Here is a 14,887-nt window from a genome sequence, read left to right as displayed (position 1 = left end):
TGCACATACTGTAGCTCTGCAACATTTAACTGTGTGTTGGTTTACCACCTGTGAGTCATCTGTCAGACACTGAACTTTCTGTGATTGTGTTGTTTTTGAAGGTAAAGAAACAACATGCAGACACAAATACATGTTGTCTTTTATGTAATATTCAAGACACAGTTCAAAGAAATTTGATAACACAGTAATAAACAGCATAATATAATCTGATCGAAAATAATATACCTAATCTAATCTAATGCAATCTAATCTAATCATATTTTAGAAATTTTAATACAATCTAGTTTAATTTGATCTAATCATAGACAAATCTAATATTAGGCAGCAAAGTTTGAATAGGTTAGGAGATAATCTAAAGTATATTGTGAATGTATTTTGTATCAAGTATAATTTAAGTATTAAATCAAAACAAAGATACAATTTACAGTACTTCCTGGTGCAGTCATCAGCAGGATATGAGAGCAGCTCTGGTTGCTAAATTTGTTTTAGGCCATAATCTCATGAGTTAAAGGTCACTTTCCTTAATTTATTCCCCTTCTGGCGTAGACCTCATGCCGTAATTAGATCAAGATGGAAGTCATTAAGGCCATCGCATAAAACAGAATTTGCATGTCACTTCCTGCAGCAATCATTTTACACATAAACTCTCAATTATGTGGCTGTACTGATTCCCCAAGTCTCTTCTCAGCTCAGGCGAAAGGACCCTGAGAACCAGTTCCCAACACCATCAATATCCACTAGGAGAACAAAACTCACAAGTACTTTAACAATTAAAAATATGACCCTTCAAAAGGTAAAAACTGGTGAAGAGGCTTTACATGAAAATAAACCAATTAACAAAAATAAGCCTGCAGGCAGCAAGGCAAGTAGACTCTTGGACTCTTTGGAAAGTCTGCCCTGGTACAGGTACTGAGGGGTTTGACGTTCAATCTGTGCTCAGTTGCAGAATACTCAGACACTTTCAAAGAGAAACAAGAAGAAATCTCAGTTTGACCTAAAGAAGCAGAGTTTCTGGCTGACTGTGTCTGATAAAGTAAATTCTGAGCTGGGTGGGCAGTTCCCCCTCCTCTCTTATGCCTTCAAGAATGGGCGTCGTCACTCCCTGATTGGCCAAGAGGGGAATAACTGAGCTGCATTGTTGAGGAGTCAGTCCCCTCAACCTGAGCAACAAGTGATCTGAATGATCCTCTGACCAACCCAGAGGAATAACGACTATGTGCCAAAATTAATGGGAACTACAAATGAATGAGGGACTGCTACAACTCATGTGAATGTCTGTTATTCCTTAAAGCAGGCATCAGTATTGATAACAGTATCCAAAAGCATCTCATCGGTTGAACTACATCATTTTACGCCATAAATAAAACCTTAAGAGCTGTATCTCTCAGTTGCAAGCCTGCCACTGTAACTAAAAAGTATCTGATGAAGAAGACAGTAATCAAGACGAGGGTTCATGTGACCTGAGCTTGAAGGTCTTAACTGACTGTTAAAATAACCTTTCAAAGGTAGGGATGTCCCGATTGAGGTTTTGTAACCCCTGATCCAACTGAGTTATTCAATTTTGAGTATCTGCCGATACCGATCCGATTCTTTGTATAAAATCAATCCATGATTCAAAACAAGTATGAATTTATATCTTTGTTGCTTAGTACAGATTTTTCTTTAAAAAGTTACAAAATGCTTCAAGTGATAAGAATTTAATATCATGTCATAAAATCAGGAATAAAATGTGTCACACAGGATCTAGTTGGTGAAATATTAAACATATACAACATAAGAGATGTTTCACAAATTACAAAACCTCTACAACTATATTCCTAATTCTTAATTCTCCACTGGTTACAAGTTGAGGAAGTGGTATCTAACACAAAGGGATGGAGCAGAGCAATAAATATTGTGGTTATTGGGTCTGTAACTGAGTAACTATAACCAACTCAGACTTACAAGTGTTTTACATTGTACAAATATATAGCTGTATATTATACAACATAACATGTCATTACTCTTCTCTAATAAACGCTACTGTTTATAAAACACATCCTCTGTCTGTTCCTGTATCGCATCTATCTCTTGACTTAGCTATAGATAAAATGTCAGCTGGGTGTTGACCAGAACGTAAATTGAACCGCCCCGCCTACTTATCGACGTCACTGTCCGTACCTCGGCTGTGATTGGCTGCCGGCTGGGTTACGGTGTTGCGAAAGAAAGCCGTAACGTACAGCGGGCACGTTGTGTTTGTGTGTGAGCGGAGCGGTTTCACTGAGCCGAGCTCAACCGAGCCGAGCTGAGACAACCGGACTGTGGACTCGAAGAAAGAAGAAGAAGTGGGTGCCAGCGCGCTTGAGAAAGAAATAATTTACCTTCTATAAAACCCTCAAAGTCTGTTTTAGTTATTTTAATGGTTGAACTGACAGCTGAATAACGTTACTCCGATTCATTTTTCCCTCACGTGAACGTGTATTTTTACGTGTTTGTGTGCGCGAGAGCGGATCTGTGACCCTTGCAACTGAAAGTGCAGTTTATTAAACAAGGGGGAAAAACTCAAAAGAGAGGAAGAAATGGAGAAATCAAACGGCTTCTCGTCGGACCGAAACATCCTCTGCCTGTTTGATGTGGACGGTACTCTGACACCACCTAGAGAGGTGAGCCAATCAAACAATACAACCAGCAACGTGTTCGGTTATTGATTACAAGCTTTCATAACAGTTCCCTGTTCCCTTGCTGCTCCTCTGGCTCCTCCGCCTTCATTAGCCTCTAAATTGTTTTCAGGGTGGGAGAGAGTATCTGAGAGCACACTGCTTCCTCTTAACCTCATAACACTGTTTTTATATTAGTTAGATCTTTTCTTCTCCCCTTCACAGACACCAGGGTTACCCCGTTACTATTTACCCTGCACAGTGCTGCTGTGACACATGGAGGGGCTGTGTGGTAATGAATAGGTCTGGTGGTGTCTGGCGACCTATTAATGTCCTTCCTGAATACACATGAAAGCTGCCCTGAAACTGTCACCTCACATGGGCTTTAAATAGTGCTTTTTGATTAATATACGGAATAAATTATCTGAAATAAGTGCAATGTTTCTGAACCTCTTTTTTTTTTATTTAGACATTTGTGTAAGGTTTATGAGAGAAACCGCCTCTTATTATTCATTATAAGTAATTGTGTCTATTCCCTTCCTTATGTCATTGGGTTCAAATGCCTGGGTTCATCTAGGGTTACTGTATTGTGTGTGTGTGTGTGTGTGTCTGTGTGTCTGTGTTTGTCTGTGTGTGTACGTGTGTGTACAGACCAGCGCCCTGATCTTACATAATGCTGTCTTCCTTGTGTTCAGCTCAGACTTTTCTTCCTTATGTTGAAATAGTAGGACATCTGTTCCAAATTGTGATACCACAAATGCCAATTCTACATTCATTTCTATTGTTCTCTTGTCTGTCTATGTAATAATTCTTCAGCAACACATAATTTTAGCTTTTTAATGATGATACATACATGTGCACGTTCAGGCATTAGTGTCTGCGTGAGAGGACCAGTTCATACAATAACATGAAGTGCATTTTTCTGTAATTTGCAGAAAATAGACCCACAGCTGGACGAGTTCTTTCAGACTCTGCGGAGGAAAGTGAAGATCGGCATTGTAGGAGGGTCGGACTACTCCAAGATAGCCGAGCAACTTGGCGAGGGGGATGATGGTGAGCAGTCCTCTTCCTGTCTTAACCTTCATACACTGTATGCTGTATCATTCACCCAGCTGGATCACACTGCATGACCTCACACTTTTTTATTGTACCTTCTGCTTAATTAGACACACGTCCACAGAGAGTGTAGCAGAGAGGATGGTCCATGGGAATCATTCTGAATTTAGGCCATGAGTTTGACTCATACTTGGTCTTTTGAGTACCTGCTATGCAGCTTAATGAAGAGTAACACAACATCCGTATTACAGCGTTAGAGACCCACTATATAAAAAATGATAACACAAGACTCATCTTTTATCTGTAAAGCAATTCATGAGGCTGAGCTAATAACTCGGTCACGATGACTTTACTGTTTAATTTCAGCTCTGCATGGATGTCTATGATTTCACAACAGCACATTGAGAGCCTTTTTGCCCCATTGCTGACAAATAAGCTCTTGTGACGAGTCCAGTTGTTCAGTTTAGTTAACTTTATTAACGTGTGACTCCCAAACCTGTTGCCACACTGGCACAGTGTCCCTCACGCTGCAGCCTTCCAGCTACGCACTCTATCAGTAAATATTAGACTACAACTGGAATGCAGATGTGTTGTGCCAAGAGGGAGCCATGTGGGTTCATAACTATGCCAAGTGTGCTAAAGGTGAATCTTTTCATGCTTCATGATGCACACAGTCGCAGCTGATGTTGTTGTAGCTGCCGGATATTGTGACAAGCTATTAAAATATGTCACTCCAAATGGGTTGAACAGGTAATGAAAGCTGTTCATGTTGTTATTACAGTATGTTCTTACAGTGTTCTTTTACTGATGCTGAAAAAAGATGTTAAAAAGACATCATCAGTGAAAACACTGTATAAACTAAATATTCACGTAACAGTTATATGGCCAATAACAGTTAGAGGAACCTTTTTTATCAAGATATCACACAGTCCAGCAGTTATTATATTATCATCCTCTACATGGCTTCGGTTTGCTGGATTATGCTATTTTGCAGGTGACTGCTGTGTTAATAAAGTGAAAGTGATCAAAGCAGCTCTTTAATCAAGCAAAGTTGCAGACTTTCCCTGCCGAGCCTTGGTGGAGTACACACAGGGCAAAGTGAGCGGGAAGGTCAAACAGATTAAACATGACTTTTCCAGGTATTGTTACACACACTATAATCTGCTTCCAGGTAAATATAGCAGGGTGTTCCTCTGTATTCAGACCTTCATGGATGAGCCACGGCTAATTTAGTGTGTGAGTGTGTAGGTTTTAAAGAGTACATTTAGCCACATTTCTCCTGTCTTCTTTCTTGCAGTGATACACAAGTTTGACTATGTATTTGCTGAGAACGGGACAGTGCAGTACAAAGATGGGAGACTCATCTCAAGGCATGTAAGTGAACATACAGTCAAATGTTTCATGTTCTGTCACAATATCACCTGTTATGAAACACATTATCTGTCTTGAGAACCACATTGGGTTGTGAATGCATGTACTACATTCACATGTTCCTCCTATAGAGCGGATAATCTAATGAGAACACAGAGCAGCATATTATAAGATATGTTCATGTTAACTATTTCAGACTAAATTAAGGAAACAAACAAAGTATTTGCGAAAGGTTTGTAGACGAAAAGGAAAAAAGAAGTTGAAAATCTAGTTATGAATATTAATCTATCTAGGTGATCTCTTTTCCTTCATCTTGACCAACCATGTTGATACACAGATTTCATCGTCCTTTTAATCATTCATGAATAAAAAAAAGTCTGTCAGTTTGTTTATGAATGAAGTGTATTTTTCACCCTGTTAGGCCATTCAGAATCAGATTGGGGAGGAGCTGCTGCAGGACTTGATTAACTTCTGCCTCAGCTACATGGGGCTCATCAAGCTGCCAAAGAAAAGGTGAGACTTTGACCAATCTAACAAGACAACAGGACAAGACAGTTTGGCCACTTAGACCCCCGAGGGACACACACACACACCTTTGACCTGCATTCCTGGTATTCAGGACTGCCAATTGTATTTATTCATTAGCACTGACCTGTTAAAGCAGAAAAGAATTGTAGGAGTAAAGCTAAAACACAAGTGGTAACATGTATTTTACATCTTTTTCTTCTTCATATGGGGGGCGAGTTTGTTGACGTTATGTCAAAAGTCTTTTTAACAAGTAATATATCCTTTAAGCATCCGCTTAGCCATCTTTTCTCCGCCTGCAGGGGAACATTCATTGAGTTCAGGAATGGAATGCTCAACATTTCCCCGATTGGTCGAAGCTGCACGCTGGAGGAACGAATCGAATTTTCAGAAATCGACAAGGTGAAATACCATTGCCGTTTGTACATGAATGGAGACCAATCTGGAAATGTTATTTGTCACGTCCTTTCTTTTAACTGTGTCATAAAGGCCGAATTCAACAAAACATCTGCAGTGTTTGACAAAGCAGTGACATTCCTGCATTCATTCAACCCCTGTAATCAGGTGGTGAGTGGGTTAGCATGTACTTCTTCTTCTATCTGCACTGCCCTTGTCTGTGAATGCTAGTCCTGGATTATGACACAACTTGATTTTGATAACATCAAAAACATCAAATTGTGTGCGTAGGTAAAATATTAAACTCGTTCACTGGCTGCTTGTAATGTTCAAGCTTATTCTTCTGTTGTACACGTAGCAAGTCAGTCTGAAAGCTATTTTGTCTCAGTTGGAATTAAATTGAAAGCTTCTAGAATTGTATTAATATGCACAATAGCCAAATCCAACAACTAAGCTAAACAAACTGCATGTTTTAACACATCAGGCGCTGAGAGTCGTGGACTGCCTCTGTCTCTCTGTTTCATGAAATGTGCTCAATTAAGCAGACAGAAAGAGGTCAAACAATGTTGAGCTTTCAGGACAGCTTAACAGGCTGTCTATTGATGGTTCACAGAGCCGGGCAGCATGGAGGAAGCAGATAGCAGAGGAGGAGAGGTTTAACCCTTGAGTTACTTGCTAACATTTATGCAGTTGGATCTTCTGCCATGTTCCTACATAACAAATGTATAGTAAATGTATTTCTACATAATATATGGCATTTAACTTCTTGGAGAACAGAGCAGATAATAGTTATGACCAGGGGTAGCCAGATTGTTAAATAATTGTTGTGTGCAGTAACAAGGTTGGAAAAGTCTGACTGCTTTGTCGCTTTTTTCACAGAGAGAGAAGATCAGGGAGAAATTTGTTGCTGCCCTGAAAGAGGAGTTTGCTGGGAAGGGACTACGGTTCACAAAAGGTGAGAGAATCGAAAGCCAAAACTCAAATCACAGAAACAGTTGTTCAAGCCAGGTTGAAGAAAGACCAAAAAGTCCAAATCCAAAGAAAAATCTGATCAGAAATCAAAAGCCATCCTGCCGTGGTAAGGTCGACCAACAGTGTTCGTGAGTGTCATGTACCGTAAGTCAAAATAACTCAAGCAGTATTTGTCACCAGCGATTTACCCGAGTCCTGCTGAGTGGCTATGGCTGTTTTTAAATGTAGCTGATAAGTAACCTCATGTAATATTGTTTCAAATAACATTTTAGCTTTTCTTTGAGAGAGAAAAATCATATCTGAATCAAAACATACATGATAGTTACATACAAGCGCATGTACTCCCAACAAGAACACATCCTGTATTATTCTAGCTACTGACGTTACCTCTGACTGGTCTCAAGGTGCATATTACATTTGGGAAATGGGACATGATGTCTGCAGGAGGTATAACACAGCAGAGCCCGCTGCCACAAATGTATGGGGGGAAAGAAAAAAGAACCAGTGTGCATTTATCAATTAAAAGCCCTGGCCACACTGCACACATCTGCAACACATACTTCCTTTTTATTTTGTCTAACCGGTTAGAGCAGCCACACTGCCCCTGTGAGCCACAGCCTGTGAATCTCTTGTATCCAATGCGTCACCTCATGTTACCATACATACATACATGTTGTCTCTTTGTTTTACCTTAATAGTGTCCCGCTGTTGTTGGGCCTTAACTTCCAGGCTTTCTGTTGTTATATTACCTCTGAGTGTCTGCTTTTGCTATGCTGTAAAAGCACTATCTAAACTCTGTTCTTGAAGATGCTGTATTAATAAAGTTTTAAAGGTTTCTTTAAGGGGATCAAAATACTGGTTGACGTTGTTCTAAGAGAAATGGATTTGTCCTGCAAATCCTTTCATACACATTATTCATAGCAGCCTTGATTGTGACTACCACAAGAATTTAAAATGCAGTTCTGAACAGTTCAGTAGTTTGTTATCATGAACCCAATGGTGCGTCTTAGAGGCTTTGTGTTTGGACATTATTAACTCCAGTATACTTTTAGCAACCGCAAATTTTTTTGTATTCCAGGTGATTGTTCTTTCAGAAAGAAAAACAAGCTCATGTTTACAGATTAATGACTAACCCGTTTTACAGCATCTTTGTCTGTCTGTTGTCTCTTATCTCTGTTGAAAAAAAGACCCCTCTACCTCACACCTATAATGGGTGGAGGACCTTATGTCGGACATTGGAGCCCTCAGTTAACTATTACACACACACATAAACGCACTGTTCCCACTCTCTCTCTCTGGCAACACAGCAGCAGTAAGGTTAATCAGGTACTTGTTTGCTTACGTGCTCTGCAGGGTGTGTTCACTTTACTGATGACGCGTGAAGGCTATTCGCAGTTAAGGAAAACAGACGAGACAGTCAGACTTGTTTTCCCTCAGCACTCTTCCTGCGTATCGATCCCAAAGAGGAATGTGACATTGTTCCAGGTCTACTCATTAAATTCACAGAGTTGAACATATAGATATCACATTACCTGAAGTAAATGAGCCAACGCCCAGGCTTTTGATTGTTATGCCGTCAACCAAAGGTTAACCACATTATTTTCAGCTCCAGATCATTTTTTTAAAGCAGGTTTGACTTTTTCCAGATATTGTGCACACACACATAGTAAGGTTGCTACAGTGGAAAGCAGTTGTGTGTGTTTTGGTGGCGACATCAGGGCCATTTGCAGATGTTTTACTGTTAACTCTGTTGACTGTTACACTGAGGAAACAGGCTGATGTATCCGGAGGATGTACAGGGTTTGAGATTCATTTGTTTGCCTTCCCCAGTTTATCTGCTTCTGCCCTTGTTAGATGATACTGCTGTTCTCTGCAATAGGTGTTATATAAACCTGACACTCTAACCAATCTGCACTGAGAGTACAGAATGTAAAGGGACACTGTGTTTTCATTTCAGAGACTGATGATCTCAGGTGAAAGCTATTATCCTGTATTGATTTTTGCTTATTAAATGTTAATAATCACAGAGGAGGACATGTACTTAAAGAGAAGCAAACCCTTTGAGACTTGTTGTATCTGTGTGTGTGTGTGTGTGTGTGTGTATATATATATATGTATATATATATATATATATATATTAATGCTGTCAGTTAAACGCGTTATTAACGGCGTTAACGCAAACCCATTTTAACGGCGTCAATTTTTTTATAGATATACAGAATAACGTTCTTTTTGGCCTAGCACACTTTGTCATTTTTTTCACATGCTGTTGCAACAACTAGTAACATTAGAAAAACTACAACACCACACCGGATCTAGCTAGACCGGAAACAAAACAGGCACGAAATAGATGCCAATAATATTCTGAATGGAAAGTTTACTTTTAAAAAGTTGCCAAATGGTTCCATTGACGAGACCAAAGTGATCTGTGTGTTTTGTCGTTGTGAACTGAGCTATCATCGCAGCACGTCCAGTCGGAAATACCACTTGATGGCCAAGCACACAGCTGATGTGAATTCTCCGCCCCCTCGTCAAAGCCAGGCGACAATGGATGACTTCAGACAGAAGCACATGGATACCACAACTAAGAACAAACTTACTGCAGCCATAGCTAAATGGGCGGCCACTGCATGTAGGCCTGTTAACGTTGTGGAGGACGAGGGTCCAGTATTTTTTTCACCGTTTTATTGATGGACAGTGTTACATTGTGTGAGAGATTATTTGCTCCAAGTGAGAATGTTAGTGTGAAATTGAACACTACAGTATATGCAAATGTTGTTTTCAGTAAAAACAACATTTGCACAAAGCAAGCTGATCCACTTTTCCATGTTGATAAATGCATTAAAATGAGAAAAAATAATGGGACAAAAAGAAATCAAGGGACATTTAGAATAGATAAAAATGTGCGATTAATTGCGAGTTAACTATGACATTGATGCCATTAATCGCGATTAAATATTTTAATCGTTTGACAGCACTAATATATATACTATATCAATGTTTAATTGATATGTTAACACTCATTTCCTTACTAACCCTTATTTATTAAGGGGGAGTTGTGTAATTAATTAATCTTACATTCCGTACCTATGCATGTCAGCGCTTTGTCAATGCTCAAGAGGGAAAAGGCAGACTGGGGGAGGGGTTGCTACAGATGTGCTCCAGGGGTGTTTGAGATGGAAGCGTGCGAAGGGTGTGTGAGTCAAACAGCCCTCTGATTGGCTGGATGCTCCTTAGCTATTGCCTTTGTTATTGGCTCTTTAAACCCTTCAGCTGGGATAAGGCAGTAACAAGATTTGAAGGTGGAAAGGGGGGAGGGAGAGGGAGCAGACTGAAAGGGACATACTGCAGAGAACTTTGGAGGAGACATTTGAGCTACATTTCACAGTTCAAAGATCACTGCGGTCATTTGACTCTCAGCTGAGCAACAACAGAGATTTCTCTGTGACTTTTTAAAATGAAACACTAGTCTGTGATAAATAAATAAGCTGTTATGAGAACCAGAGCAGAACACATTACAATCATGATCTTTTCTCTGAGCTGCAGTCATAATCACACACATCACCGTCATCTCTGGATTCCTTGAATATAGGAAATACTTGCTGTTGTTTGTTCTATTCTTGTTCAGTCCATTCTTGGGACACATCCTTTTTCCGAATGCAGTCTGTCTCTCTGCCAACAAGTTAAACAAGTCAGAACAAACAGGTCTTTCCCTCCCGGATAAAGAGCTCAAAAGGCCCCCATTAGTCTCAGCCACTGCTCAGAGTGTAAATAACATTTGTTCTGCAGAGCAGGAGTGTAAATATGGGTGGCATATTGCAAAAGCAAAGGTATTCACAAACATATTCAGTGTACTGGTTAATAAAAATTATGTAGTCGTAACACAAACTCTGCTTTGTCTGCTCTTTCCTGAAAACAGATCTCAGACTGTTTCATTTTCCTTGTGATATTGTTTATTTATTCAAAAAATAATAATAATCATCATTTTGTTTTAGGTGGTCTCATCAGCTTTGACGTTTTTCCAGAGGGCTGGGACAAGAGACTGTGTTTGGATGTGCTGGAGAGTGAAGGCCTGGGCACCATTTACTTCTTTGGCAACGAGACCTCAGATGTAAGTTTATCTTACAGTAGAGTTAGACACAGTGCTGATAAAGGAACCCTGTTGTAAAGTACACAGCCATATGTGATTATGTGTGAATATCTCATACCAAATCATAGGCATTAAGCTGCCACTATAACATCCTCCACTCTTCTGGGAAGACTTTCCATGAGCAGAACCTGGCTGCAGGGATTTGCTCCCATTGAGCCACAAGAACATTAGTGAGGTCAACCTCATGTTGGATGACACTCTCAGTCGGCATTCCAGTTCATCCCAAAAGGTCTGGGTGGGGTCGAGGTCCGGGCTCAAGTTCTTCCACACCAAGCTCAGAAAAACATTTTTTATGGACCTGGCTTTGTGCACCGGGGCATCTTTATGTTGACTCAAGATTTCTCTTAATTGAAACTAAGGGGTTTTGCAATTTCAGTAAGCTTGTGTGGTCCGCTGCTTTCCGGTGAGTTGTTGTTTCACTTAACAATAACAGCACTTACAGTTGACCAGTGCAAGTCTAGCAAGGCGGAAAGTGCACAAAATTATTTATTGAAAAGGTGGCATCATATGACAGAGATTACATGGCAGTTTGCTTGATTTTATGAACCTGCTCACAATAGGGAGTGTCTGAATGAATGAATGGAAATAGACCTTTTCTATGTGGATTGTTCACTGATTTTGCACCGATATGACTATGCAAAAGTACATATATGTATATTAACATAACACTTTAGTAGATACTGCTGAGAGCTGCATCTCCTCTCTTAGTCTGATCTGCCATAGTAGTATAAACTGCAGTGCACTCTGCTGGATAAACGTTGGAGTGACAACATTATATTACCACAAGCAGTTTTCATATCAACACACATTGGATAACATATACAGTACGATGATACCAATACAATACTGCATACATAAAACAAAATACAGCAGGCTCAGGAAGAGCTTTTTCCCATCTGCTGTCACCCTGCTAAACTCTACACCGAGGTGACCCCCCTTCCTCCTGAATGACTGAACTCCTATTTAAGCCCCCACACCCTAACACATATTTATACTGTCCTACTGTATATATCTATAGTGTATTCACTTGCCTCTATCTATACTGTACATATCTATATAATATATAGTATATAATGTCAACCAATTTAATAACTTAATAATATAATATATAATTACTGTAATACTGTTCATTCTGTACATATCTTAACTTACTTGATCCACACTATATAAATACACCATAATTATACTTTTTGCAATTGCAACTGTTGCTGCTGCTGCGCAAGATGTATATATCTTAGTGTATTCACTTCACTCCGTTCATTCTAATAATGCTGTTCATACTTTATATACCTTGCTAGCATATTCATATATGTATATCTATACTGTTGTTTTTTATATCCCTGTACATATGCACATTACTCTGAACTTTACTGCTTTTTGCACTTCTGGTTAGATGCTAAACTGCATTTAATTGTCTTAGTACTTGTACTTTGTGCAATGACAGTAAAATTGAATCTAATCTAATCTAATCTAATCTAATGTAATACAGATATGTCTCTGATAGGCCAATATCAGCTGATAGAGAGAGATATAGCGAGAGATATAGAAAGAGATACAGTTAACAGTCTGTGCTACAAGGAGTACATATGGAAGAGTCATACTTTTGTTACGGTACAGTCAAGACACTTTACCTCTGTAAGCATCACAGAATATGCAGATGTGGACAGAAACAGCTGTGGTGTAGTGCTGTAAACACACTGTTGTGTCCAGGCTCAGGGGTTAAAGTTTAAAAGTCATGATTGTAGATTAGGAGAGCCTCCACTGAAAGAATGATGATCTGTGTTCATAATTTTGACGATTTTCTTTTTAGGGAGGAAATGACTATGAGATTTTTAACGACCCACGGACCATCGGTTTCACAGTCTACTCTCCGAAGGACACGGCCAGGCTCTGTCGGGAGCTTTTCTTTGATGCTCCACCACACGAATCCTGAAGTCCTGAACTGCTCCCACCAATCCCTTTACCCACAAACCCCTCTGAATTCCCGCCTGTGATTCTCTGTTGGTACGACAACAAGCAACTCGAACCCAGGCTGTTTATGAACTGCTGAAAGGTGCCACTACTGATTTCTTCCATATCATGAAGATGGTTGATTAATGTAAATGTAAATGGGCAGCAGCAGGGTGACTTGGTTACATTTGTACAATAAATCCTGCTGCATTTAAAAAAAAAAAAAAAAAAAAAAAAGGGACAATAACTGAGGAAGTTTAAAGTACTGTTTTAAGTAGAAGATGTGTTTGACTGCAGTGTCACACCACTGCTATGTGTAGCATGTAACATAAAATTAACCAGAAGGTTTAGAGAGATACTAAAACATTATGCAATGTTGAAAGTTACTCCAGATTACGTAGAGTATAGAATTATGTTTTGCACTAATGTTGGTATCATTTTATACCAATCGTTGGTCTTGTTGCACACTGCCAAAGGAAATGATGAGACTGAGAGAGAGTGATATTTAAAACAAGTGTCCATTCTGGAAATGAGATATGAATGAAGCATTAAAAAAGATGTGGGTCTTTCTGTCCTTTGTGGATAAAGAATCATTCCAGGTATTTTTATGTCTCTACAGTACTCTAAAATAGATGTGATTTATTGTTGGTTTACTGTGTGATTCCCTGAATGTCAAATGTATGTTTTAACCCCACAAAGCTGCTGGAAATGTAGGAAGTTTGCTTGTGTTGCTTCTCTAGGTCCTTTACATGCATTAAAGTGAAGATTGATTCAGATTTATATTTAAAACAGAACATTACTGACTCAATGAATTCATCTTAACCAGTGAATTAAGCTACTGTGACCAAGTCATTTTAAAAACCTTTGTCAGTCAATATGACAGCTTTTTATGTAAAATATTTTTACAGTCTGTACTATGGCCTGCACGCTGACTATACGCATTGATGCTCATTGGTCTCTTGTTGCTAAAGGGATTTTTAAAAATAAATTTTAAATGTGAAAACTGCCACTTTGATTTTCCAAACAAGTCAATGTTCTGTCCTTCTCTCATGGTTCAAAAACGTAACACCTCCCTGATGGATGTTTATTGTGAATATGAAACTTTTGATAAATCAGATAAATCAGCTGCGGTTCTGTGTCCGACTATAAACACTCCTTCAACCTCAAAGACTACAAGGATCTTCCAGGCAAGACTTTTATGCACAGAAAATGTGCTTTTAATGTGTCATTTATGGATAAAAATGTTTTTTTTTGCGTCTATTCATTGTAATAAAACTCTTTTGATATCATTTCACTGTCCTCAGCTCTCCAGTGTCGTTGGACTCTTTTTACATATGCATTCACAAACTTGCTCAATAAGAAGGCTGCAGATTCTCTAACAGGTTGCCAGCATGCATTTCTGTCTGCCACAGTGTCTTTTCTAATTCTACCACTGGGAGTCGCCAACCACTGGTGCTGTAAAAATAAAGTACAATCCAATTTGTGGCTGTTCAAAGGTTAGCTTTTGAAGAATGGATAGACACATGTATTAGTTATTCCCCTTAACAGTCATCATCCGTTTCTTTTAATTTTACTCAGCAGTGCCTGACATTAAGTTTTGGCAGACGCTCAACCATTTAGCCTCAGTGTTAAATTGTCTGTAGAAAGATTCACTTGTCCAGAGTAAACTCTTCTAACAATGGTTAACAGATAGGTAGATTATTACCACTCTAATTTGTTTTTCAAATTTCAAAACAACAAAGACAGAACTTTGTCAACCAGCACTGCAAATCTATGACATTGGTTTCTTTTATTCTACTTTTTGTCTCCACAGTAACTAGAAACTATATCC

General features: G+C 39.1%; 1 protein-coding gene across 1 annotated transcript; it reads left to right on the top strand.

Moving 5' to 3' along the window:
• The first annotated feature begins 2,221 nt into the window (after nucleotides 1-2,221).
• LOC127356604 (phosphomannomutase 1) lies at nucleotides 2,222-14,345 on the top strand. The gene is made up of 8 exons (XM_051388480.1): nucleotides 2,222-2,642; nucleotides 3,572-3,689; nucleotides 4,990-5,066; nucleotides 5,485-5,576; nucleotides 5,891-5,990; nucleotides 6,864-6,939; nucleotides 10,952-11,067; nucleotides 12,917-14,345. Exons 1-8 carry the CDS (start codon nucleotides 2,559-2,561, stop codon nucleotides 13,037-13,039), a joined length of 786 nt encoding a protein of 261 aa, XP_051244440.1. The 5' UTR covers nucleotides 2,222-2,558; the 3' UTR covers nucleotides 13,040-14,345.
• Nucleotides 14,346-14,887: the final 542 nt, after the last annotated feature.

Source organism: Dicentrarchus labrax, unplaced genomic scaffold (genome assembly GCF_905237075.1).
Source record: "Dicentrarchus labrax unplaced genomic scaffold, dlabrax2021, whole genome shotgun sequence".
Taxonomy (NCBI): Eukaryota; Metazoa; Chordata; class Actinopteri; family Moronidae; genus Dicentrarchus; species Dicentrarchus labrax.
The sequence above is the reverse complement of the archived record's forward strand: the minus strand, read 5'-3'. Positions and strand labels throughout refer to the sequence as shown.

Excerpts from the sequence above, each read along its gene's own strand:
- LOC127356604 (XM_051388480.1), top strand. The coding sequence starts at position 2,559 with ATGGAGAAATCAAACGGCTTCTCGTCGGACCGAAACATCCTCTGCCTG. Across the intron at positions 3,690-4,989 it reads ACTTGGCGAGGGGGATGATG|TGATACACAAGTTTGACTAT; the intron begins GTGAGCAGTCCT and ends TCTTTCTTGCAG. Across the intron at positions 5,991-6,863 it reads AATTTTCAGAAATCGACAAG|AGAGAGAAGATCAGGGAGAA; the intron begins GTGAAATACCAT and ends CTTTTTTCACAG.